Consider the following 24,638-nt stretch of genomic DNA (forward strand, 5'->3'; position numbering starts at 1 on the left):
CCCATTGGGCATCTTTTTCCACAGTCCAACTGACCTTGTACTTTTCTCAGCAATCATGATAGTCTTCACAGTGGCCCTCTGTGGGAATGTCCTCCTCATCTTCCTAATCTACACAGATGCTTGACTTCATACACCCATGTACTTCTTCCTCAGTTCTTCCTCATGGACCTCATGTTGGTCTGTACCAATGCGCCAAAGATGGCAGTCAACTTCCTGTCTGGCAGGAAGTCCATCTCCTTTGTGGGTTGTGGTATACAAATTGGCTTCTTTGTCTGTCTCGTGGGATCGGAGGGGCTCTTGCTGGGACTCATGGCTTATGATCGCTGTGTGGCCATTAGCCACCCACTTCACTATCCCATCCTCATGAGTCAGAGAATCTGTTTGGGATTGCTGGGAGCTCCTGGGCCTTTGGGATAATAGACAGTTTGATCCAGATGGTAGTAATAATGACCTTTCCCTACTGTGGTTTGAGGGAGGTGGACCACTTCTTTTGTGAGATGCTATCTTTGTTGAAACTGGCCTGTATAGACACATCCCTTTTTGAGAATGTGATATTTTCTTGCTGTGTCTTCATGCTGTTCCTTCCCTTCTCCATCATCTTGGCCTCCTATGCTCGCATCCTGAGGGCTGTTTTCCAGATGCACTCTGCTCAGGCTGGTGAAAAGGCTCTGGCCACCTGTACCTCCCACCTGACAGCCGTCTCCCTCTTCTATGGGGCAGCCATGTTCATCTACCTGAGGCCTAGGCGCTACCGGGCCCCCAGCCATGACAAGGTGGTCTCTATCTTCTACACGGACCTTACTCCTATGCTCAATCCTCTCATTTATAGCTTGAGGAACCGGGAGGTGATGGGGACCCCGAGGAAGGGGCTGGACCATTGCAGGGTTGGCAGGCAGGCCTGAAGTTCCAGAGCATCCTGTGCCTAGTGCTGCCACCTCCTGGCTATGTGATGTTGGGTAACTAATCTACTTTATGTGAGTTTCAGTTTCCTCATTAATAATGAGGATTATGACACCCAAGACTTGCAGAGGTCTTTTTAAACCCTAAAGCAGTACTCTATAGCTCTGATGAAAAACCAGCTTTTTCCCCTCAGTCTTTTTTGGACTAATTCTTTTGTAAAATACATTAAAATGGAATACAGCACTTTGTGAACTCAAGATCTGTGCAGAAGTAACGCATTGGGATTGCTATTACTTATTATTCAAAATTGGAACTACATCTGCTATCAGAGGATGCCCTGAGCTTAACTTCTTAATTCTTATTGCTAACGTCAATTCCTACATGCTTGGAGATTAATAAATACATTTGTAAACAACCCATGATTAATGAGTAAACTACGATGGAAATTAGAATGTATTTCCAATTAAAAATACTATTCATCAAATCTTTTGGGGTGGAATTAAAACTATCCTTAGAGAGAAATGTATAATCCTAGATTATATATATTTATATATTATTGTGTATAATATAGAAAAGTTGAATTTCTAAGTTCTAAGCATTCATCACAAGCTAGAAAAAGAGCAGAAAATTAAACACAAAGAAAATAGACGACACAAAATGATAAATATTAGAGGAAGGCTTCACAAAATAAAAGACAAACATCGAAAGGATAAATAAAACTAAATTAGATTCTAATAAATGACAAATATACTCAATAAAATCCTAGTAATAATGTTCAAAAAAAGAGAAAAATTGCAACAAATGAATACCAAGGCTTAAAAGGGAATGAATTAGGGTCACTCTTTGTGTTGTACATTCTATGGGTTTTGACAAATACATAGTAATATGTATCCGCCATTACAGATTCAAATAGAACTATGGTTTCACTGCCCTAAAATCCCCTTTGCTCCAGGGCCATAGAGGTGTGTGTGACCTTTGTCAAAGTCATAGATATTTGGGGTGATGGTGAATACAAAGATTCCTTCCAGCTAGTATCCTCTGCTTTAGGGTGAGGAAAGGGAGGAATTTCTCACAACGGCATTAATAATGGAGGAAACCAATGTTGAGGGTGCAGAAGTGGATCATCACAACATATTGATCCCGGAATGAGCATTGTTAAAAGAACTGAGGAAAAGGAAAGGAGGTCAATTTTTAGAAAATCAAAAATGCAACTTTATTTCTGCATTGATCTTGAGTTACCGATTTGGAATCTTATAAATTCAGCATGACTTTTGCTTCCCCAGGCAGGGCCTCATGGGCTTGTGGTGTTTCTGCACTCATGATTGGTGTGCAGCCCTGCATGGGTCACACATAGAATGTCCTGTGGCTGCCCTGGGCCCTGGGTGTGTGAGGCTGTCCCTCCTTATCTTGCACTTTGGAGGCTGTGATGCTGGAGTGTTCTTCTCTGAGCCCTTAGTGACATGGGCCCTTTCTGACACTTGCACCTTACACCTGACATTGCCTCCTCTGATGCAGTTCATTTGCATCACTGCAAATGATGTTCATGCAAATGACTTGTTGACTCAGGATTGGGACCCAACCTGGCCAAGAGCAGATGGTCCCTGGAACCTTGTTATCATTGGACACGGATGAAATCATAGTGCTTAGGGCTGCCAAATAAAGGAAATGTGCATACCTCACTAAGACTCTATACCCTCATCCTTGGAGATTACATCCTGTGAGAGATGCATAAACACAGTCTCCTCCTTTCTTCCTTTTCAGGCACCTGAGAATGGCATCAAAGTAGACACGATTTCATGTCTCCCCATCCCACACAGGCTTACCTGTGGAAATTTGTACAGTTCCAGCAGTGTTCCAATCTAGGCAGAAATTGCACATGTTGTTTCAGTAAGGACTGCTAGAGACTTGTTCTCTCTCCCACAGGTGTAATTTGGGTTGTCTTTGCGCAGCCCTGAGACCCAAATGAGGGAACTCTCCAGTGCCTTCTGTTCATTGTGCAGGACATTATAGAGATCAACTCCCAGAGATATGTTGGGTAGAAGATGGGAGTTTCTGTTGATTTCCTCAATGGCAAAAACCAAGGCCAGAACATACTGCTAGTTCTTGTACTGAAACCTGCTGAGAGGGATGGGGCTCCTTAGGGAACAGACTCAAACCACAACTATCTTCAAATCCAATGCAATCACTTAATTAAGGAAGAATGCCCAGCCAACTCACTCCATCTGTGGCAACAGCTCTCCTGAAGCCTTAGAATTTATAGCTAAATCAAGTAACATCACCGGGGCTCTGGAACATCCTTAGTGAATTCCACACACATGGAGAAAAGTGATTAAGTTTATGAGAAAAGTTTAATGAATGGAAAAGCAGATCACATTCAGAGTGCATTTTGTAAATGGTTCTTTGGTTCAGGATCCAAAATGCTTGTTCATTTGAACACATCATCAAATGCTTCAGAGAACAGCAATAATATCAACATGAGATTGGAGGTAGCGCTGGGGAGGAAGAGTAATTACACCTGAAGGCTCTGGGACAAGCAGAGAAGCATGGCGTCTGTGGGTTGAGAATGGTGCAGCAGAAGGCAGGCAATCAAACTGCCTAACCTTCGGCCCCATCAAACCTGTGTATCTGCCACCATCAACAACCAGGCAGCTAGGATGAGCTTCAGAGCTCCCATCAAGGAGGAATCACCGTAAGGCAGGCACATCCGGGAGAAGTATGAAGGAGTTAAAACTGAAAACTTAGGAGTCTAAGAGACAGCCTTGTACGGTGTAAAAATTGAAAATGTGATTACAAAAACTGACTAAAATATAACATAAAGAGAAAATATTATACAAAAGTGGCCATGTGGTTTCAAGAGGACATCTGAGAAAAAAATTCCAAATATCCACCAGGCCTGGAAGAATTTACATGGGGTGTTGCCTGCACGCCAACTTGCCCAGGAACAAGGTCTCCTGAGCTGGTGTGAATGGAGAGCAGAAGGCGAGAAGAAAAGCATTCAGCCTCTCATCCTGCAATGAGAACAAGCTCTCCCTCCAGCATCCAGGTGCCTGAAGCTTCGGGGACACATGAGCTGAGCTTGACATCTGCCCCCAGGAGAGTCACCCCAGACCTTCCCTGACAACACACGTGTCATCATAAATAACATGTCAATTCATTTGAAAATTAGATGAAATTCACAAATTGCCAGGAAAATGAAAGTTACCAAAACTGTCTCAAGAAGAAATGAGAAATCTGAATAGTCCCATATCTAAAGAAGAAACTGAATCCATAGTTTAAAACATTCCCACATTTCATCGTGGCCAACACCTCTGCTGGCAAATTCCACCAAACATTCAGGAGAGAAATAATACACATTGAGTCTAGCTCTTCCACAGAACAGGAAAAGTGGGAAAAACTTTTTGATTCATTTTATGAGAATAGCTTAACGTTGCTACAAAAATCTTACAAGGTCATTACAGGAAAGGAAATTTACAAGCCTCTTTTTTTCTGGAACTAAACTCATGTATTCCTAAAAAAAATTAACCTTCCAAATCCAGCTATATTTTTGAAGGAGGCCACATCATGACCAAATTTGCTTTATGCATTGCCATTCAGTGTGCTACTTCCTGAAAAAGGAGAAATAATAATCTGGGTAACTGTGGTTATTATCTATTATATACATCATGTATAATCTACTGTAAATAGAACTGGTCATGTTCTGTTTGTTGGCCTGGGTGTTGTTAACACATGTGTACACTTTTTGATAACTTATCAATCTTTACACTTGGATTTGTGCTCTATTCTGATTGTATGTCATATTCCAACAAATATGTTTATTAAAAAGAGAAAATGAAAGCACAACAGCGAATGAAAACCATAACAGTTATCCAATTGAGAAGTGCCCAGAGGACTAACCAGAAAGTTTGGGGAAAACAAACCGAAACAGACCTAACAAGTTAAAAAGCAGAGATATTTAGAGTCAATACAAACCGGAAATTTACCTTATTGAAGGTGAAATTGTAGAGATACACACATGTGCATGTGAGTATTATATCATGTATACATAGATGTATATGATATACATAGGTACATGCATTATATATATGTATGAGTGTTTGTGGACACACATGCACATATGCGTCTCTCTATATATATAACTTATAGGGGGTATATATATGTGTGTGTGTGTGTGTGTATCTATACATATACATACGGCCGCTCTGGAGAGGGAGGGAGGGACAGATGTTTACTGACCACCTACAAGGTTTCTCAAACTTAATTTTTCCAACATTTGAAATGTCAATTTTTAAACTTAATGTATGTTTCAATAATACATTTGTATTTTAATGTGTTATACCAGTATAATCTCAGCATTTTTAATTTGTTCATTAATGGCAGAATTCTCCAGCTTGTATGCATTCTCTTGATGCTGTGATGTAATAGGCTGGGCACTGACAGCCTCCCTTTTGTATTCCAGAGGTTGTGTGAAACCTCAAGTTTGTGGTCTCTCTCTGGCCTGCGGATTTGGACTAAGTTTCTGCACGTGCTCACTAGCTGTCCTCCAAAATTCACTCTAACCACCACTGTTGGGAGCATACACAGGGAAGAAGCCCTAGGGTGGAGGTGTGTGTATGTGAGGCACGCAGAGCACTGGGGGTGCCTAAAGGCCAGCTGGGGAGATCCATGGGTGAGGCGTACCCCACAAGTCATGGGAGACTTCTTGATGGAGTGCTCAGTGCAGTTACAGGATCCACATCCTTTAAAGCCCTCTAAGTGTACCTATCTGCCAATGCCCCCAAACTCTTCAACCCATCCACACTCATATTTTTGTGCTCCAACAGAGGGCTGGAACTTCTCTTCTTGAAACCTGGACTTCCACAAAGGCCCTCTCCTCTGTGTGTCATGATCTAAGACAGTGTTTTCATGGGTTTCCATGCAGCAGCTGAAAGGAGCTTGAGCTGGTTCACGGGCCACTGCAGGGTCCAGAGCTGGGACCGAGGTCTGTCTGCCTATTACCAGATGCATGGGTGGGTGAGACTCCTTCTGGATCCCTTGGCATATGGTGCTGGATCCCACTTCTCCCACAAAGGCACTTTTGTCTATGGATGGATGCCAAAGCATTGTTAGTGCAGGAGTAGAAAAACAGAAGGTGTCTTATTCCACCATGATGCTGATGTCACTTTCCTTCTTCGAATTACAGAGATTCAAATTTGACTCAGTTTTTCAGGAGCCTGCTACTTGCCTACAATTCTCTACAACCTCAGACCCTCCCAGACCCACTCTATGAAGGACATAGAAAGAATGTTCTCAGATCTACTTACAAGGGCCAGGCAAATAAAAGCCAACAAATTGGTTCTGGTTACTCTGCTGGGAACAGAGGGCAGTGGACGTCTCATACATTCTGGTTTGGAAGCAAGACTACTTGTTCTCTGTGGATGAATAAACAACAAGAAAAGAGAGCCTGTGGTAGGTAAATACATGATTGATTTATCTGAAAAGCTCATCTCCTCCCCTTCAACTTGAAGGTTAGTGTAGGGAGAGAGCACGGGTAGTTTCCACTGTTCACCTTCTCCCTTAATATTCAGAACAGAGAATCAGTTTTATTTTGGGTGGCAATTCAACAAACTAAAAGATAAAATTCCTAACCCCTCTTGCAGATAAGAGTGACCAGACCAAATTCAGGCCAATGATGTGTGACAAGAAGTATGGAGTGGGGGTTTGTGGAGGCTGCACAGATGGAACTGACATAGATGGGAGGTTCAGCATTAGATACATGTGACACCAATCCACAGGTGTTGTAGGTATTATCTCATATACACCTGACGATGTTCCTAGAAAGCTGTTTTTAGCACCATCCCCATTGTGCAGGTTGGGAGACTGGGGAGATCTTGAGAGGCACAGTGGCTTTTCCAGGACACAGAACTGGTAGGATAAAAGAGGTGTGACTTCAGCTCTGTCTCCTCAAAGCTGGCCACTGGTTCCACTCCCAAGGAGCTGTGGGGAGGGTGGTGATGGATATTTGTGTACAGTGATGGAGATGACATGGGCAAGGAGGGAGAGCAGCCAACAGCCTAGCGGGGGCTTTGGGTGGGTCTGATTGAAGGAAGGGGCCAAGTAATAGAACCTTGAAGAAGTGACCTCACTTCCTTGGTGACAGCCCCCAACAGAACTTAGAACTCTGGTTACCAGGCACCCACATTGTAACCACAGCCTCCTGTCCAGTTCATTTGAGTGGAGACATTCGACACAGCAGGATGTTCTCATGTTGTCCCGTGACTTTCCGAGGCTCTGGCTCCCGGAAAGCCAAGAATGAGAGCATGTTAAGTCGCTTTAGACATTGGCTCAGCCCTCACCTCGAATGTCTGTGGCCTTTTGGCAGGAGGAACCATCAGGTAACAGCGTAGCCCAGGGCAGGCCACTCTAGGTCAGGCCACAACTGTGATCCCAAATGGACAGCCCCACACCCCTTGACCCTCAGCGTGTGTGTGTGTGTGTGTGTGTGTGTGTGTGTGTGTGTGTATGTGGGAGGTGGAGTTAGAGAAGGTAGTATGAGGAGGAACCACCCTGAGCAGGAGCAGGTAGCTAAATGGTGGAGATCTGGTGGTGTGTCATGTTCATACTGAAGATCTTGGCTGCAGGAGAGGATGGTGAGTGCTGGGGACCAAGCTCTTCTACCCACATGTGAATCCCAGGCCGTCGAGGTGTCATCACATTCCTTCCCTGATGGAGACTATGCAGATGCCCCTCTGTGCCTGAACTGTGGTGGGGTTTCCCTCTGTGGCAAAGTCCAGGCAGGCCCCTGATGCCTCCTGGCCTGACTTCTGGGCATTGTCACTGCAGAGCTGCACCCAAGTGATGGTTGAGGAGCTGGTAGATGGTTTCCAGTTCACCATCTCCCTGGAGAGGACACAGGTGCACCAGTCCATCAATGAAGAGGGCTGGTTTGAGGTGAGTGTGGGTGCAGAGGGGTCTTCATACCCAGGACTCTGAGATGACCAAGGCACTACTAGAATGCAGACTCAAATCTGAGTCTCCCCTGGAACCCCCCAGGGTTTTCTCATTAGAGTGCTCCACAGTCCCACTCCCAAAGGAATCTGGACCTCCACTCCTTCCCACCAGCTACACAGGAGGGTAGAAAGTCACCTCAATCCTCCCGCTGGTTCACCATGATGTCATTGAGTGTATGTACCTCCTCCTCTCCCTCAGTGTGAGGATGAGTCCACCGTGAATTTAAATGAGGCCTGCAGGATGCGGGCCCTCCACACAGGCGTGATGGAGAAGCTGACAGAGTCCATCGCACCAGCTTTCCTGAGGAGGAACATCTCTAGCTTCACCACCATCATGGTCAACTACTCGGCCTTAGACACATCCCACCAGGTCCTGGACCAGCTGTTTACTAGGTGAGTGCCCACTCCCTCCTCAACACAGTGGTGACTGTGCCCCCTGCCAGCTGTATGTCCTGGGAGTGTCACAAAATCTCTCTGAGCCTCAGTTTGCTCCTCTGAAAAGTGGGGTGGGAGAGGATAAATTTCATGGGGATCTTGCAGGAACTAATGGGATCAGCCATGGTGGGTGCTTACCTGGTGCCTGGCTCTGCAGAGAGGGCTGTGGACGTGCTGTGGTTGTTCATGGTGTTTATTTCTCTCTTCCCCGTGAAAAGTAGTCTGCCTCACCCATGTCTGAGATGCGGCCTTTCTGAGTTTGGAAAAGCACATGGAAACCACCCTGTCAAGGAGTTGGAGATTCCATCCAGCTGGTCCTGGTCCTTTTCCTTGGGGTAGCCAGTCAAGGATCTCTGGGGCAGCAGAGAGGCCCTAGGCCCACTCAGGTGTCTCTGATGGTTCTGGGTGGATTACATTCATTCAACCATGTAGATTAAGCACCTACTGCATGCAGGACATTTGGAGACAGTAAACCCAGTGAATGAAGGAGACACAATGTGTGGCCTCAATTTCCGTCTGAGAGTCAGACATTGACATTCGACATCATTCGCAGGTCTTGTCATCCACCGTCCATCCCAAGGGATGCCCTCATAGCCTCCTTTACCTCTGAAGGCATCTCCCCTTATTCCAGCCAGGAGGGCAGAGCGCAGGACCACCTAAAAAAGTGAGTGGTCTTTGGGTGCAGAAGGACGGCCTCCTGTCTCTAAAGAACAAGCTGTCGGGGGAGAGATGGAGGCTGTGGTTGAGGGGAGCCTGTCAGAAGCCGCATCTCACGCATCTTTTGATTCCCATGGGAAGGCAGAGGCCCGGTGGCTTCCACTCCAGGAGGACAGGAGTCAAAGAGCTATGGATGGGTGCCAGGACCCCTGGGAACCAGAGGGGTGGCTGGGCTGAGTTCTCCTCTAGAAACCCATTCCCACCACAGACCCATTTTAATCTGCCTCCCCTTCTCCACATCTACCTCTTCTGACCACCGCCTCCAGGCCCAGAACAGGAGGTGTGTGAGCAACCTGGTCACACATCTGTCTCAGTGCTCAGTCCAGTTGCACAAGTGCATGGAGGGCTGGGGTGGGATGTGTCCCAGACCTTCAGGAGAAGAGTGTCAGTGGGAAGAGAGTCACAACAGACTCTGTGTCAACCTGCTGGATAAGCAGGCCTGCCACTGCCAGGACAGCCTCACAGGGGTCAGGGCTGCCATGTGGCTCTCACCTGGATGGAGAGGGGCAGGCATAGGGTCCAGTCACAAGCCAGGGTGCCTTGGGTGAGAAGCGTGGAGGGAAAGGCCAGGCCTCTGACTCTGTTGCCCAATTGCCTCCCCCAGTGCCTTCTCTTCTCTGGTGGGAACCTGCCTGGACCCAGGGCAGGATTTCTGCGAGCTCCTGCACTATCTCTGCTTCAGCATGAAGCTGACCTCTCTGCATCTCAGCTTGCCTGGCTCGGGGCTGCAGGGCCACGCCTACCTTCTCCAGGTCCAGCTGGAGCATCCACGGCCCATTGAGGCAGAGCTGGAAGGTGAGGCGACTGCAGTCTCGGATGACAATTTGCAGAATGTTCAGAGGCTTGGTTCACTTCAAGGCAGTGGGGTCTTTCCTGGCTTTGACAGGCACAGGGGAAGTCAGCTACTTGAGTGACACTGTTTCTTTCTCCTCCTGCAGTACCATCTCCAGAGCTCCCTCCAGCTCCAGCACCAGAGCAAGGGCCAGCTCCACGGCTAGATCCAGCTCCAGCTCTAGTTCCACTACCTGTGCTAGAGCTGGAGCCAGTGTCACCTCCATTAGTCCCTCCAGGGCCAGAGCCACCAACACCATCAGCTCCTGCCCCAGTGCCAGCTCCTGAGCTGGAGCCAGCTGCACCATTGGCTCCAGGGAGAATCCTCCCTCCACCTGGAGAGATAACAGCAGAGCCAGATCCAGTCCCAGAGCCCGCCTGCCCCTGGGACGTGACCACCAAGAAGCTGCTGAGGGAGGAGAAGCCTGACTTCTTGGAGTTCCCTCCCTGGCTGGTGGCAGAGCAGTTGACATTGATGGATGTGGTGAGCAGCGGGGCTCTCAGGGCAGGTGGGGCAGGCCTTCCCTGTGCCATCAGCTGCCCCAGACCTGCCATTTCCTGATCCAGAATCCCATGATCTCGGTCCAACCTCTTGCTTCCCCACATACCCTCATGTGACCTGAGCAGCCCTCTTAACTCTCGAGCCTTTGCTGTCCTCATGTGGACAGGAGAGATTGACACTGAGAGCAGCTGCCATGCAGAGTGGCTGTGCAGATGGATGAGGTGGAGCAGAGAGGAAGTTGGGCAGAGTCTGCGCTTTGGTGGGGGAGGGGAGCACACTGAAGTGCTGTCTTGTCCTTGGGTACTTCACTCATTTGCCCAGGAGGCCTCAACAGCCTCAACACTAATTAGGCACTTAATGTGTACATGACTACAAGGCAGACAAACAAAGCCCCTGGTTGTTGCTGCCTTGGGGGAATGTGCATCTGAAAGAGGAGTCAGACCACAGGATGGTCAGAATGGGTGGAAGATGCCCCTAGAGATGGTCATGCAGGAGCCGAGTTCTGGTGTTTGGAGGAAGTGAGACTGGGCTGGGAGCAAATGTCACTATCCCGCGCCACAGTATCGGTTCCTGGGTCATCCTGTGCTGGGTGCCCTCAGGGGACACAGGCAACACCCAGGGACTCCCACAAGCCTCAGGCCACATTCTCAGCTTCCTGACCTCCAGCTCTCACCACTGACCCAGCCTGGGACTGGGGGCTGTGGACACTGAGCTGGGCTGTGGCAGGGCTGGGTGACACTCCCTGTCCTCCCCAGGAGCTCTTCAAGACAGTGAGGCCCCACGAATTCCTGGACTCCATCTGGTCCCAGGGTGACAACAGGGGCATTCAGCACCTGGCACCGACCATCCATGCCACCATGACCCACTTTAACAGAGTGGTCGAATGTATCATCACCACCTGCATTGGGGACCCGAGCATGACGGCCCAGGACAGGGCCAGGGTGGTGGAGCTCTGGATCCAGGTGGCCAAGGTAAGATGTGGGAGCCCTGGGAGCCCCTCTCTGGAGTTGGGGGAACTGCCCCTTCTCCTTTCTCAGCTCTCATGTTTGAAGTCTGTGGTCTGAGCCTTTGCACAAACCTTAGGCCCCTCCTGCCAGGCCTCGATGACCTGACTCCTGGTCCCAGTGGTGGGAAGCTCACCCCTTCCTGGGCTCCTTTCTTGGCTTGAGCTAAAATCCTCCTCCCTGGAAGTATTCCTCATCAGGTTCCAGCTGTGCCTTTTCCAGGTTCCCTGAGCCGCTGTCTCATCCAGGACAGGAGACGTCAATGAGGGGACAGAAGCCAGAAGAAGCAGGGCTCCAGCTCCCCCTCACAGCTCATTCTCTTCCCTTCCCCAGGAATGCCACGGACTGAGGAACCTTTCCTCTCTCCATGCAATCTTCTGGGCTCTGGAGGGCCCCTCCATTCAACGTTTAAAAGAGTCGTGGAGACAGGTGTCCAGGTGGGTAGGCCTCTCTCCATGCGAGCACCACCTGGGTGGACCAGACACCCCCCACAGGGCTGGCATTGCCCTTCAGTCAGTTGGGACCTCCTGGGAGACAGCAAACCCTGGGGTTAGGGTCTGACCTGGTTGGCAGGCTGGAAGTCTTTCTGAAAACTTAGGCCAGTGGTTCTGCTTCAGGAATCAGTTTCCCTAAGTGACAGATCATGGCTTGAACCAAATTGAAGATTTTCAAGTGTTTGCAGCAACAGAACTCTCTGTCCACGTGAAATTAAGACTGTTTAAAACACATCTGCTGAGAAAATAAGAGAATGGAGGCCCCAGGTGACAATAGGAGAGCCCCTCCCCAGTCCCAGACACCTCAGGGCTCAGAGGACACAGTGAAAATGCTCATCCAGGCTTTCTGGATCTTCTGGGTTTTCAAATAAAAGGGATTTACCCTAAAACCACTCCACAGTGTTTCTTTCGTTTTTTCCCTCCTCAGGAAGAACTGTAAAATAGTTGAAAAGATCTTCCAAACATGCCACCGGGAGAGCAGGAAGCTTCTCAAGGAGGTGAGTGGAGGCTGGAGAACTGGAAGGACGGGAGGTGAGGTGGGGAGGGACCAGGCAGGATGTGCTTTGGTAAGTTTTTCACTTAAGGTTCCCCGAGAAATAATGGTCTGTCTTGTCCAGCTGGACAGAAAGCGGGGGTGTGAGCTGCAGGGGCAGGTGGGGACTGTTTGGGGCAGGAGGCCTTGGTCACGGGATACAGTGGTGTCGCCTGGACTGTTCCAAGAGGTGCGGAGCTGACAGAATGAGCAGGTGTCTGGCTTCCATGGGAACCCATCAGCTGGCCCTCATCATCCTCCAGGCTGGCGGGTGGATGGAATGGGTGGGGGTTCCTTTCTTCCTAAAGCAGCCCAGTCTGTCCTCAGGAAGCCAGGCCCCTGCTGCTCCTTCTGTCTTCACTGCACCTCACAGGGGAGGGCACTCTGCCTGTCCCAGGGATGGGCACTGTGAGGTCACACAGGCCTTGTGGACACAGGGGCTGCCCAGCCTTGGGCCAAACGGTGGATCTGGGACAGAACTGTGTGCTCTCTGGGACTGTGCACTCTAGCCCGATAGTGGTCACTGCTGACAAACCAGTGAGTCTCCCCCAGGGCGTTGTCGTCAAGGATACGCCCCAGATGGCAATGAGAATTATCAGGGAACCTACAGATTCTTAATGGACCTTCCTGACAGATTCTTAATGGCCTCCATCGAGGCCCTGGCAGGAGGGGCCTAAGGATTGTGCAAAGGCTCAGACCACAGACTTCAAACATGAGACCTGAGAAAGGAGAAGAGACATTAGAAGTTTCCAAGTGAAAAAGGATGCAAATGTCACCATTACACAGTGCCGTGGTCACCCCCTACACTGTCACTCAGATGTGGCACAATGGGGTCCCCTTCCTGAGTGAATGAAGGAGGAGTTCTGTGCAGGGACCATCCTGAGGGGATTCTAGGGAGCTGAGGCCTTTGGCATGGCCTCAGGTCCAGCCTGGTGTCAGAAAATCCCTGGGGGCTGGAAAACACAGAAGCCACTTGCATGGGACACCGAGAAACCTTGTGCCTCTCCATCCATGGCTCAGGTTGACTGAGGGCCTCAACACACCCCGAGAGTCCAGAGGACAGGACATTGGTCAGAGGTGTGTCTGGAGGAAGAGTGAAGGCCGGGGGCCAGGGCCTCTGGCTGCGAGGGGCAGCGGTCTCCTCTGTGGGCCCCTTAGCAATTCACTGCCCCTCTGTGGGCCTCGGTCTCCTCATCTGGGAAATGGAGGGAGATGATCTGTGGTGCAGGCCTCACAGGGGTGATGAGGTACAAGGGGGAGAGGAATGTGCAGGAGCTTTGTGCTCCTCCTCCTCGAGGGGGGAGGGGACAGCACTGGTGACAGTCAGATGACACTGAGTCCTCAGGGGACCCTGGGAGGCATGGGGAGTCCTTGTCACACTTTCCTCACACACTGATGAGGAGAGAGGCTTAGGGGCCTGGGCAGGCCTAAGGGCACAGAGGAGGGAGTGTTGGAGCTGGGAGTGATCTAGCATCAGGGCACCCTGGAATGGGAGCAGCCATAGACACCAGATGGCCAGGGTCCAAGATCAGGGCCCTGGGAGACACGGGGAAGGGAACATGGCCTCCCTGAGCCTGTCCTTGACCCTGCAGGAGGTGTCATCTGTGAGGGCCACCCATGAGATGGATCCGCAGGGAGCCCAGGAGAGGCAGCAGCAGCAGGTGAGGTGGCCTGAGGGGGAGGGTCCAGGTGTCAGAGGAGGGGTCACTCTCCTCACGGCTGGAGGCCTCCCTAAGAGAGGGGTCCCTCCTCCTCCAGCCCAGCTCCAGGAGCCCAAGAGCCTGAAATGCCTGCCCTTGAAGTGACCAGGAGGAGGCCTGGAAGGGCTGGGCCCAGGATGGGTTAGGGAGGGGAGGGGCAGGGACCACATACCCTGGGATTTGCCAAAAGCCGCCCCTGGGAGGTGACTGGGGAAGTTGGGTGGTCCTGGAGGGGGCAACTGGGGGGAGGCCGCTGAGGGTCCTAGGCTGTTCTCTGTGGGAGTCTGTGGTGGGCAGGAGGCTGGGGTGAAGGGATTTGGGGGAGGGTCCATGGGGGCACCTGAGAGGTGGGACTCATCTCACCACTCCCACCCTGATTTCACAGGGTGTCGTCCCCTTCCTGGGCACGTTCCTCTATCACCTGAAGCTGCTGGACATTGGGATGGAGGATGATCTGGAAGTGAGTGAGCCTGGAGGTGGGGCCAGGGAGCAGGATCCTGAGGTTTGGGTGGCGAGAGCCCTGCACTGGGACCTGAGCTCTCAGTATCTGGCAAACCTCCTCTCATGAGAGCCCCATGGCCACCCCTGGGAGCTGGGGAGTCAGGCCCATCTTAGCAATGCGTGAATAGACGCTCCGCATAAGCCCCCCACCAGTCTACCTGGGCTGGTGAAGCTCATAGCTGCCTGCCTGCAGAGCTGCAGGAGGCTGTGTCTGAGATGGAGTCAGCCTCCCCCTCGGGCCCTGCCCCTGGGGGAGTGCCATCAGCCCCTGCAAGTGAGGAAGCACTTCTGTGTTCCAGCTGTCCCTTCCTCCCTGAGGCCTCAGTCTCCCCGTCTGTCATCAGAGAGGGTGTGCTACATAAGGTCTCTGGCCTCAGCTCCCCTGTCCCTCCTGCCCTGGAGCCCAGAGCCTGGCCCAGTGTCAAGTTCTCTTTGTGGAAGGTCTGCCCTCTGCTGGGCCCTGACATTCCTGCAGCCTGAGAAGGGGTGGGATGGGGGTTGGTTATGGGCTTAGGGGGCTGTTTCTGATGGACATTGGCTGTCTCCCTTCCAGGGAAATCGGGTCAACGTCCAGAAATGGTGTGACTTGAGCAGCTGTGGGCAGGGTGGGGAAGTGGAAATCAGAGACCTCGCCTGGCAAGACTTTCTCTGGCCTCATCCCTTGGGTCTTACATTTATTGGGAGAGTCAGATCCACAAAGCTGGGCATCCCATCACGTTGGCGGGTGCGGGAGGGGCTGGCATCAAGGACACCTTCCTGGATGAGGAACTAATTCAAGCCAACTGTGAGGACAGGCAAGTCCTGAATGGAGTGGGAAGGAAGGAGGGTTCCCGAGTGAGCACAGACCCCAGACCAGATCCTCACTCCGCACAAGTTCCTGGCAGCCTTCCCCACCCAAGCCCTGTCTGCATCCTGTCCTTCCTCCCAGAAATTCAAAGTCATCCATAGGATCCAGCTGCTCCAGCAGGCTGCAAATTCATATGACCTGGAGCCCGATGAGCGATTTGGGGCCTGGTTCCAGGCCATGGAGCCCATCAGTGTCCATGAGAGGTGAGGGGGACAGGAGTTGGGTGAGGGCAGGGCAGACTCTCTCTGATGACCAGCTCCAGAGCCTGTGGCCTGGATCGCTGATCAGCCTCAGAACTCGTAGCGTGGTGACCCATGGGGCACCAGGACTCAGCTGCTGGCAGGCTCTGGGAGGGGCACCTGAGGTGTGGCTCCTGGTAGCTCACAGTTCCACTCTGTCCTGTAGCTACTGGGTCTCCTGCCGGCTGGAGCCCGCACACCAGAAGGCGAGCAAAATGTGGCTCTTCAGGAGAAAGAGCAACCGGACATCCTCCAGTTTAGGGCCGAGTGAGTGTCAGGAGCAGCAGCGACTGAATCCAGGGGCTCAGTACAGCTTCGGGCTAAGCATGGGCCTGGATCCCAGCTCCAGTGCTGACCAGGCCTGGGACAGGCCGCTCCCCTCTCCTCTCTGGGACTCGGTTGCCTCCTCTTAAATGGGTGATGCTAAATGATGCCTCCTGCATCAGGGACAAACAGGGTGCTGTTGATGGACTGAGCACTCGGCACAGGGTTTGGATAAGAGTGAAGGGGGGCAGGGAGGTGTGCCGTGAATCTCAGAGAGGCACCCCAAAATAGTCTGTTTCTTCTCTTAGCCACCGTGCCCTTGGCGATGAGCCATAACCCTCTGGAGACCACAAGTTCAGCTCCTCCTGACCAGCAGGGCCACTGGGACCCTCGGGGTGCACCGGGTCAGCTCTTCCCCCCCCATCCCAAGTAAAGGAGGACATCTGACGACTTTCCCTGGTTTCCACTAAAGCCCCAGATGGAGGGCACGACCCCCCTCCAAATCCCTGACATCTCCACCCCAGGGACTGTTTATCCATTGAGGAAGAGCATTAGTATATGTTTAAGAGTAAATATCAGATTTGAATGTTGCAGTAAGTTTTGTTTCTGTCACAGCCTGGGTGTTGTGGTGTGGTTCTTTCACTTCTCATGCTCATGTAAATGAGACACAGAATCTCACATTCTGCCTTGAGTTAAGAACTCATGTATGGTCAGAGCTTATGGTATGTGGGAGAAGGGAGGACGGCCAGTCCCCTCCCTGGCTACTGAATGACACTCTCAAGTCCCCCTTCCTCAGAGGACAGGTGCATTTCAGTGTGGTTCACCTGGGCCAGGAGCAGAGACAGCCCCTCAGATCTCCCTGGATGTAGAGGTTGGAGGGGCTTTCCCAGGCAGAGCAACAACCACTGAAATGTGGGTGTCTTTCAAATACCACTTGCCAGGACCATGTCCGTCCCCAGGACAGCGGCTGTCTTTCTACAGCTTTCCAGGAAGAAGGAATGTTTTCTGCTTCTCCCATTGAGGTTTCTTTTGATCAAATATTGGAAGTTACCGTTTTCTAATCAGTCTCTGGATTTGCATCAACACTAAATGAGGAAAAAGTGTAAAAAGATAAAAGTTTGCATGTGGAAAGGACAAGGCCAGAGGAAGACCATGTGCTGATGGAATAAGGGCCGACAGGGTATCCCCATCAGGACGCCTCTAGGGCTCCCTGTTCACCCTTCGCCTAGACTGGAATCCTCCTGGGATCCTGGCCCATGCCATGGAAGTCCTTTTCCCACTTGTTTCATATCCAGAGGAAAAGATTCATGATGCAGCTTTTAAACCTACAACAGGACTTTCTTCCATAAACCTCACCACTCCCCGTGAACTAGGATTTCCAGCATCCCCGCACTTCCTTATATGATTCTTTTTGGGCAGAAATTCCCTAGAAGGCCCCCAGCCTCTCTGTCAGGTACATCGTGGCCATTCCTCCCTGGCTGGGCCTGATGGATCAGGGGTGAGCTCTGGTTTGCCAAGATAACAGACCTTAATCCTGGCCACTGAATGACCCACACTGTCCATTGCTGCCTAGGGTGACATCTGGGACCCTGGTGTTCTGAGGTCCATGGTCTCAGACAATCACTAGTTTACACACTCAGTCGTGTTGTTGCTGACTTGTCCCAAAGGGGCAGCTGGGCCTGAGCGCATAGAGCACGTAGCCCCTGGGATGACTGTGTTCTTTTCCCCAGTCTGTGCTGTGGTTTTGTGGATGTGTGTTACAGGGCTGTGAATCTTGCCTGTTGGGTGTTTTTAAAGATGAGGCACGAGAGCGGCAGGTATAGGAGTGGGTCCAGCAGGGGAATGCAACCCATCTTAGACAACACAGACACAACAGACACAAACTTACCAATTAAAATACTGAAACGCTTCCCACATGGGTGGTAAACAGACACTACTCTGAGCTCACCCCCAGAACCCACCCTACGACTAGGAGCTAAAGGGTTACCACCCGGCATTTTGAACATCATGCCCTGGAAACACCCTGTAAGACAAGGGCCATTGTCTTGAATTCCTTGGTACTTCTTCCCTCTCCTTTCTGAAGGCTGCAAGTGTCACCCAGGGACGCCTTTTCAGTTCAGCCAGATGCAGAGTAGAAATCCTGGTTCCCACAGCCCAGGCCCTTCCTGCCTGGGCACTGCCATCCAGGAAAGAAAGAATTCACACCTCGGTGTAGACATGTAAACACACACAGGCATATCCCACCCAAACATCAAGATGCATGAACTAGTAAGAGAGTAAAAGGCGCTTCAGAAACACATCAACCAATTGCAAAAAAAGGGTTTTTTAAAGATCCTGACTCCAATAAAATGCAAAACCAGGAAATCACCTTGAGAAAACTGGGGGACTTTGGATACTGACCAGATAGTTGATTATAGGAATGACACTTTTATTTTTGTGTGTGATAACATTAGTGTGTTTGTGTTCAAAAAATCCCTCATCTGTAAGAGAAACTGAAAATATTTACAGCTGAAATGATGTGCTCTCAGCCATCTCAGCTGGTTAACTCTAGCGGGGTGGGTGTGAGGATAAACGAAGCCAGATGGTATACGAGTTGACAATTTTTGAAGCAAGTGACAGGTTCACAGAGGTTGATTTTTCTCTACTCTGAGATTTAGAGATTTTTGAAAACTTTCAGAACACAATTTTGATACAAATAGTATACTCGGTGTTCACGTTACAATGTTACAAATTAAAACATTGATTGAAAATATAAAGGAATGCTTCTCCTTCCTGACCTAAGGAAGCTCTCTCACAGTCTCATTCTGTGAATGACCTGATGATGCCACCAACTGTTCACTTACCACATGTTTGTGGAGTAATTCCTATGTGCTCTGTGCTGTGTGCAAGGTGAACACATTTCCACGACTCTGGATCTCGTGTGGGAAGGAAGGCAATGAGCCTGCTGCCAAGGTTCTCTACGGGGAAAATAATGCCCCCAGGGGGTGTGCTCATTCTGGAGATTCCAAAATCAAAGCTACACAGGTTTGCCAGGTAACAAACAAGAGATACTTAATTCATGATACAGAAATGACCTATGTCTGAATTAACATGTGACAAAGAAGAGAAAGATTGATGGATTTTATGTTAAAATTAGATGCAAAATCATAGTTCTGGCCCCTGGCCTAGTGATTAAGTTCGGCAAGCTCTGCTTTGGCAGCGCACGTTCTGTTCACAGGTGTGGACCTACAACACTCAGCAGCTATGCTGTGGCGGTGACCCACATACTAAGTAGAGGAAGATTGGCAACAAATGTTAGCTCAGGGTGAATCTCCCTCAGCTAAAAAAAAAAAAAATTACATGCAAAATGAGAATAATTTATGGAATCAGATTTAATATATATTAAAAGATAAATCTCATTCAAGTAGGTATCATCTCTTCATTGAGTTAACACTCAATGAAAAAACAGATATAAGTTCAAAACACTAATTCCTCAGCATCAATTATCCTATCAATTTTAATATAAAAAGGAAGAAAAATCATGGTAAATAAAAATTGATGTTATCATGAAAGGTTAAGATCACGACGGACATTACAAAGAGATGCTGTGAAAGTCAAGCCTGTCTCATGGGGAATTTCTCATCCATATCACTCTCTTCTTCTTCAGCACCGATGTTGCTTTCCTCACTCTGTTTTCAGGATGCCTTTCTTGGCTCCTTGCTCTCTCTGCCTCCTGGGCAATCTCGTCTGTCCTCGAGGCCACAGTCACTCCCTCCCATGCTTTTCTTCACTTTCTGTGTCTGTCTCCTGATATCTCCAAAAGATGCTCGTTGCCTGCAGAGGGGCTATGAGAGACCCAGACCCAAACCAGGACTCATCTCTGCCCAATATGGACACTGGCCAGGGGTGGGCTCAGGGCTGGTGTGCAGACCCCTCAGCTCCAGCCACAGCCCAGGGATTCACCTGGACCCCCCAGTGCAACTGTTTTTAAGGTATTTGTGAATCCAAAGGACTTAAGAGTTCTCCTTCACTGCTGCAGGCCTGGAGTCCCTGCAGACCCCTGTATCCACAGACTTGCTGGGGATTCTCCAAGGTCTCCTCCCATTGACTGCACATGACCTCACTGCCAGGATGGGAAGTGATTCTAGTAACTGACCTCTGGAATATACAGCTGCTCAGCCTTCAGACTGTATAGAACTTCAGTTTTCTACTTGGTTTTAGTTTCATGGTCTCGTTGTTTCTACTATGAAGTTAGGACATATTTTTTGAGCTTTCTCTTTAAAAACAGAATAAAATGCAAAATTGGAACAAAGAGGAGCATGAAGACTACCATCCATGGAGAATGTTCGCAGCTCATTTGGATATTGCACCCTCTTTCTCTCCCTGGAGAAATGTGTCTCAAATCATACTGTCCATTACAATCATTGCAGAGTTTTTATAACTCAGATTGCTGGAACTCAACCCAAGTAGGTCTGGGGAGGCAACGGAGAATTTTCATTTCTAAGACGTTCCCAGCTGATGTTGATGCTGCTGATATAGGCATCACACGTTGAGAACGGGATTCTGGGACACTATCAAGCTGATGTGTCACTATCAGTGCAAATCCAGACCAATTTGCCTCCTCCATCTTGCTTAAGGGTGTTATTCTCTTCCCTTCTCTGTCATTGTCAACTATACACATGCTGGTACCCTGTAACTTACGTTATTGGGACACAGAGATCCAAGGACTCCATAACTCCTTTGAGTGTCCCATCTCTAATGAAATCACGCACTCTTCCACCCTTAGATACTCACTTCCACACCCAGAGCCTGTTTTCACCCAAAATTCTCCTGCTTGCAAATCAGTAACTCAGAAACACCACATTCCCACCACACATTTCCACATTTCTAGTTTTTACACAAAGAACTCTACTGTATACAACCATTCTTTAAGAAAATAGATTACTCCAGTTAGAGTATCTTAACAAGGCTCTCTTCCTTCTCTCTTCCTACTCCTCCCTATTAATCTTGGATTCTGTGGTCCATCATTTCAATAACCCACTGACAACGCTCCCTAATTCTTTACTCTCATCATATCTGCCCTGCAAGCCTCTGACTTTGGATGATTCCAAATACCTGCCATGCCATGTTGACACCTGCACTGAGGATCGCCGCTGAAGAGAGAGCACACGAGGAGCCTGGGGGTCCCAACAGAGAATCAACAGCAACCAATGGGCCTCCATGCATTCTCTAATGCTTCCTGAATGCTCTGTTAATTTCTTTCCATTTCCTGAGTTCCATACAACTATTTTCTCTTGACCTACTTCATATCTCACAGACAAATTGTTAACCACCACACAAGAACTATTTCACACTCTAGTCATCAGATCTAGAAATTTTCCTCATAAGCAATTCATTTATCACAGCATTTCTGTTGTTTTATACAGATATATTTCTTTCTTAGGTAAAACCATTCTGATTTTCATCTCATCTTTCCATTTCAATGACCTTATGCTTTCAATATTCGCAGTACTTTCAATCACCTCCCTACTGGGATCATGCCTCATGTTTCAAATATGCACAAATCTCTACCATCTACAAACCAATCCCTCATCCATTGTTCCTAATGCCCCTCACCCTCGATGTCCTCCCTCTCCTCCTCCTGCCAGGGACTCATTGTGAAAAGTTCACTTACATCCCAATGCCTCTGTTTCCACACTGGCAACCGATCCCATGTCCCCATTCTGTGGATGCTTCTCTTGCTAAGCTCACAGGTCAGGGGTCTTACTATTCCAATGTGGCCTTTTCATTATTTGTCTGACATGTCCTGCAGTAGCATGTGACTTTGTGGCCTTCAAGTTCCTTTAGAAAGCTCATTTGTCCTTGGGATCCACCAGTGCTACACTGTCCTTCTCCTGCTCCAAACTTCCTGAGTCACTTCTTGGCTTCTCTTTATAACCAACCCACAATGCCTGATGCTTCCCAGAAGTCAGCCCTGCTCTGACATCTGCTGTCCACCTGCACCCTCCTACTAGGCAATCATATCCATTTCCCTGGCTTCAAATACCACTAATGAGCTAAAAATGTTCAAAGAATCAGCACAGATCTGACTCTGCCCCCCAGACCCAAATATCTACCTGCCCACTCAGCCCATCAGTGATGACTCGACTCACAGTGTCCAGGTTCCAAATTGAAAAAAACACATTCCCAAATAATTCACTTCTCTCTCAGTGTTCCCAAATTCACTTATTTGTGCTAATATCCTGTCTGTCCCTGAGTGTCATTCTGGACGCTCTGCCACCCCACATTCATATCAATGAACCATCCATCCACCCTCCTGAATCCTCCTACAGATTCTTCACTTTTGGATTATTTCTAATCACCTTTCAGAAATGACACAAAATACCATTCCCACACAGTGAACTCTCCTGCTCTAGCAACCTAAATTACAAAACTCCATTTTTCCTCTTTGTTGATATTTTTTTCCACTTTACTTATATGTGCATCATCTCTTTCTTTCAATATTCAGTTCTCACTAAATGGGATACTCCATATAGACATGACTAATGTAGATTTTCTAGATGTTTCCCTCAACAGTGTTCTCATATGGCTTTTCACACAAAAAGAGTTCATATATTATATCCATCTATCTATCTACCTACCTACCTACCTATCTAATTCAAATACTAAAAGTTCACTTCCTGAAATATTTTAAACCCATCCACTTAACTACATTTATGCAAAGATATCAAGTTTTTTTGGTATACTGCAATAAATTGGCAATTACAGCTTAAGATTTCCAAATCCTCTCTCCCTGTAATCAGCCAACGAGATTCTAGTTACAGTGATCTGTTTAAAATGTAAAACTGATCAGTTCACCTTACCTTTTAAATCCTCAATTTCTGTCTTCAGCAGATATTTTTCCTGTTGTCCTATCATAATTATTAATACTACCCTTTTCATTCCTCAATATGTTCCAGTTTGGAGAGAAAACTATTTGGTCATTCTATTTATAGAGCACCTACCACATGCAAAACTCTGGTGTAAAACCTGTGATCTACAAAAAAGCTAAACAGACTCACCGCCCCTGTTTGACCTAGTCTTAACGCGAGGAAAGACATAATAAACTGCAAAGAATTTATAACATGCCATGTGGAAATAACCATTGTGATGAACAATAGGGCAGAGAGAGAGAGTTTGAGCTTGAGTACATTTTCAAGGCTAGCTGTGTTTGTGTGTGTGTGTGTGTGTGCGCGCGTGCATGTGCTGATGCATGCTGCCAGGATAGGATGAGTTGCTTTCTCCTGTGGGGTGGGGGAGCCTCCTTTGCTTTGGGAAAGTTCCTCTCCGTGCACCTACTATGGACTTTGTCATCCACATGTATTAGTCACGGTTGTCTAGAGAAATAGAAATAGAATATATATAAACATAGAGATGTGGAGATGTATTACAGGAATTGGTTCACGAGGTTATGGAGGCAGAGAAGTCCCACAATCTGCCATCTGCAAGCTGGAGAACCAGAAAAGCTGGTGGTATAACTCAGCTGAAGTCTGAAGGCCTGAGAACCAGCACCTCTAATGTCCAAGGGCAGGAAACAATGGGCGTCCCAGGTCAGGAGGAGAGAGTGGACTCACCCTTTCTTTTCCTTTGTGTTTAAACTAATTCTTGCTCATGTAACAGTATTTTTGATGTTTCATATAGGAATCTAGCTTCCTTTCACATTCCTCAACTTATTTACCAGTTGTAAACTTTATAAGTTATGTCCCACTCAAATAATAGATTTTCTCTTCTTCTCTAATATTACTTACCTCTTACTTTTTGATTCTCATTTTTTCATGACTGTGCTCTCCAGTGCCACACTGAATCACAATAATGTTTGCCAGGAGCATTTTCCTCTTCTTAAGTGTAGCGTAAACACCAGATAAATTCCTTGTCAGGGCAGAGCAGGCATCTAAGAGAGAGAAAGTAAAAACGTGCAGGGGAATCACTTCTACCTGGAAATCAACAGACTTGCTTCTCTTGGCTGTTTGGAGCTGGAGATGCTATGACAATGTAGCCAGCTGAGAATCAGAGCATCTCTCTCTAGTCCCAGGAATTAGTCCTGGTCAAATCTCTCAACTTCTTTAGACCTCGTTTTCTTCACCTGTAACATGAAGAGTTGGATGAGTCTTTTTGAGGTCTGAAATCCAGTGATTCCAAGATATCCTTCACCCAGATACACTTAACAAAGATCAGAGAGAATTTTTAGTTGTCTTCTTCTGCATCAACATTATTATCCATATCACCACTTAAAGACATATCAAATGTCTACTTTTGCATGACACTGATAAAACAGGTTCCATACCAAATCGCTGTTCATTGGGATAACAAATCTATAGTTAATTGTTTAGAGGTAAGTATAGAGATGGGCCCTGCTGGAACCAGCAATCAATGCTTTAAAGCAATGTCTTGCTTTTTTTTACAGCAAGGCTGTGGAAACATTCCCCAATACACCAGAATTCTTCCGTACTTTGAAAGTATGAAATAAATGGGAGCCTTGAATCCATGGTTACGAGTTAATAAAGATATGATTTTTAAAATTTTACTAATGATGCCATTTGCCTAGTATGGGGCTGTTCTCTGGTGAGTCAAGAGCAGATGTATTCAAGGCCACTTTCATTCCTTTAATAAATATTTACTCAGCGCCTACCACTTGCTGCAAGATATCAGTGATCTACCCTAAGAGCAT

At 48.3% G+C, this 24,638-nt stretch overlaps 1 protein-coding gene and 1 pseudogene across 1 annotated transcript; both read left to right on the forward strand.

Annotated features, from left to right (window-relative positions):
* Position 1: 1 nt before the first annotated feature.
* LOC131401633 (olfactory receptor 2V2-like) lies at positions 2 to 902 on the forward strand (annotated as a pseudogene).
* Positions 903 to 13,816: 12,914 nt separating this feature from the next.
* Positions 13,817 to 14,789, forward strand: LOC131401631 (ral guanine nucleotide dissociation stimulator-like). The gene is made up of 2 exons (XM_058536890.1): positions 13,817 to 14,062; positions 14,487 to 14,789. The coding sequence occupies exons 1-2, from the start codon at positions 13,913 to 13,915 to the stop codon at positions 14,667 to 14,669; spliced, it is 333 nt and encodes a 110-aa protein (XP_058392873.1). The 5' UTR covers positions 13,817 to 13,912; the 3' UTR covers positions 14,670 to 14,789.
* Positions 14,790 to 24,638: the final 9,849 nt, after the last annotated feature.

The sequence above is a fragment of the Diceros bicornis genome (genome assembly GCF_020826845.1).
Source record: "Diceros bicornis minor isolate mBicDic1 chromosome 12 unlocalized genomic scaffold, mDicBic1.mat.cur SUPER_12_unloc_2, whole genome shotgun sequence".
Lineage (NCBI taxonomy): Eukaryota > Metazoa > Chordata > Mammalia > Perissodactyla > Rhinocerotidae > Diceros > Diceros bicornis.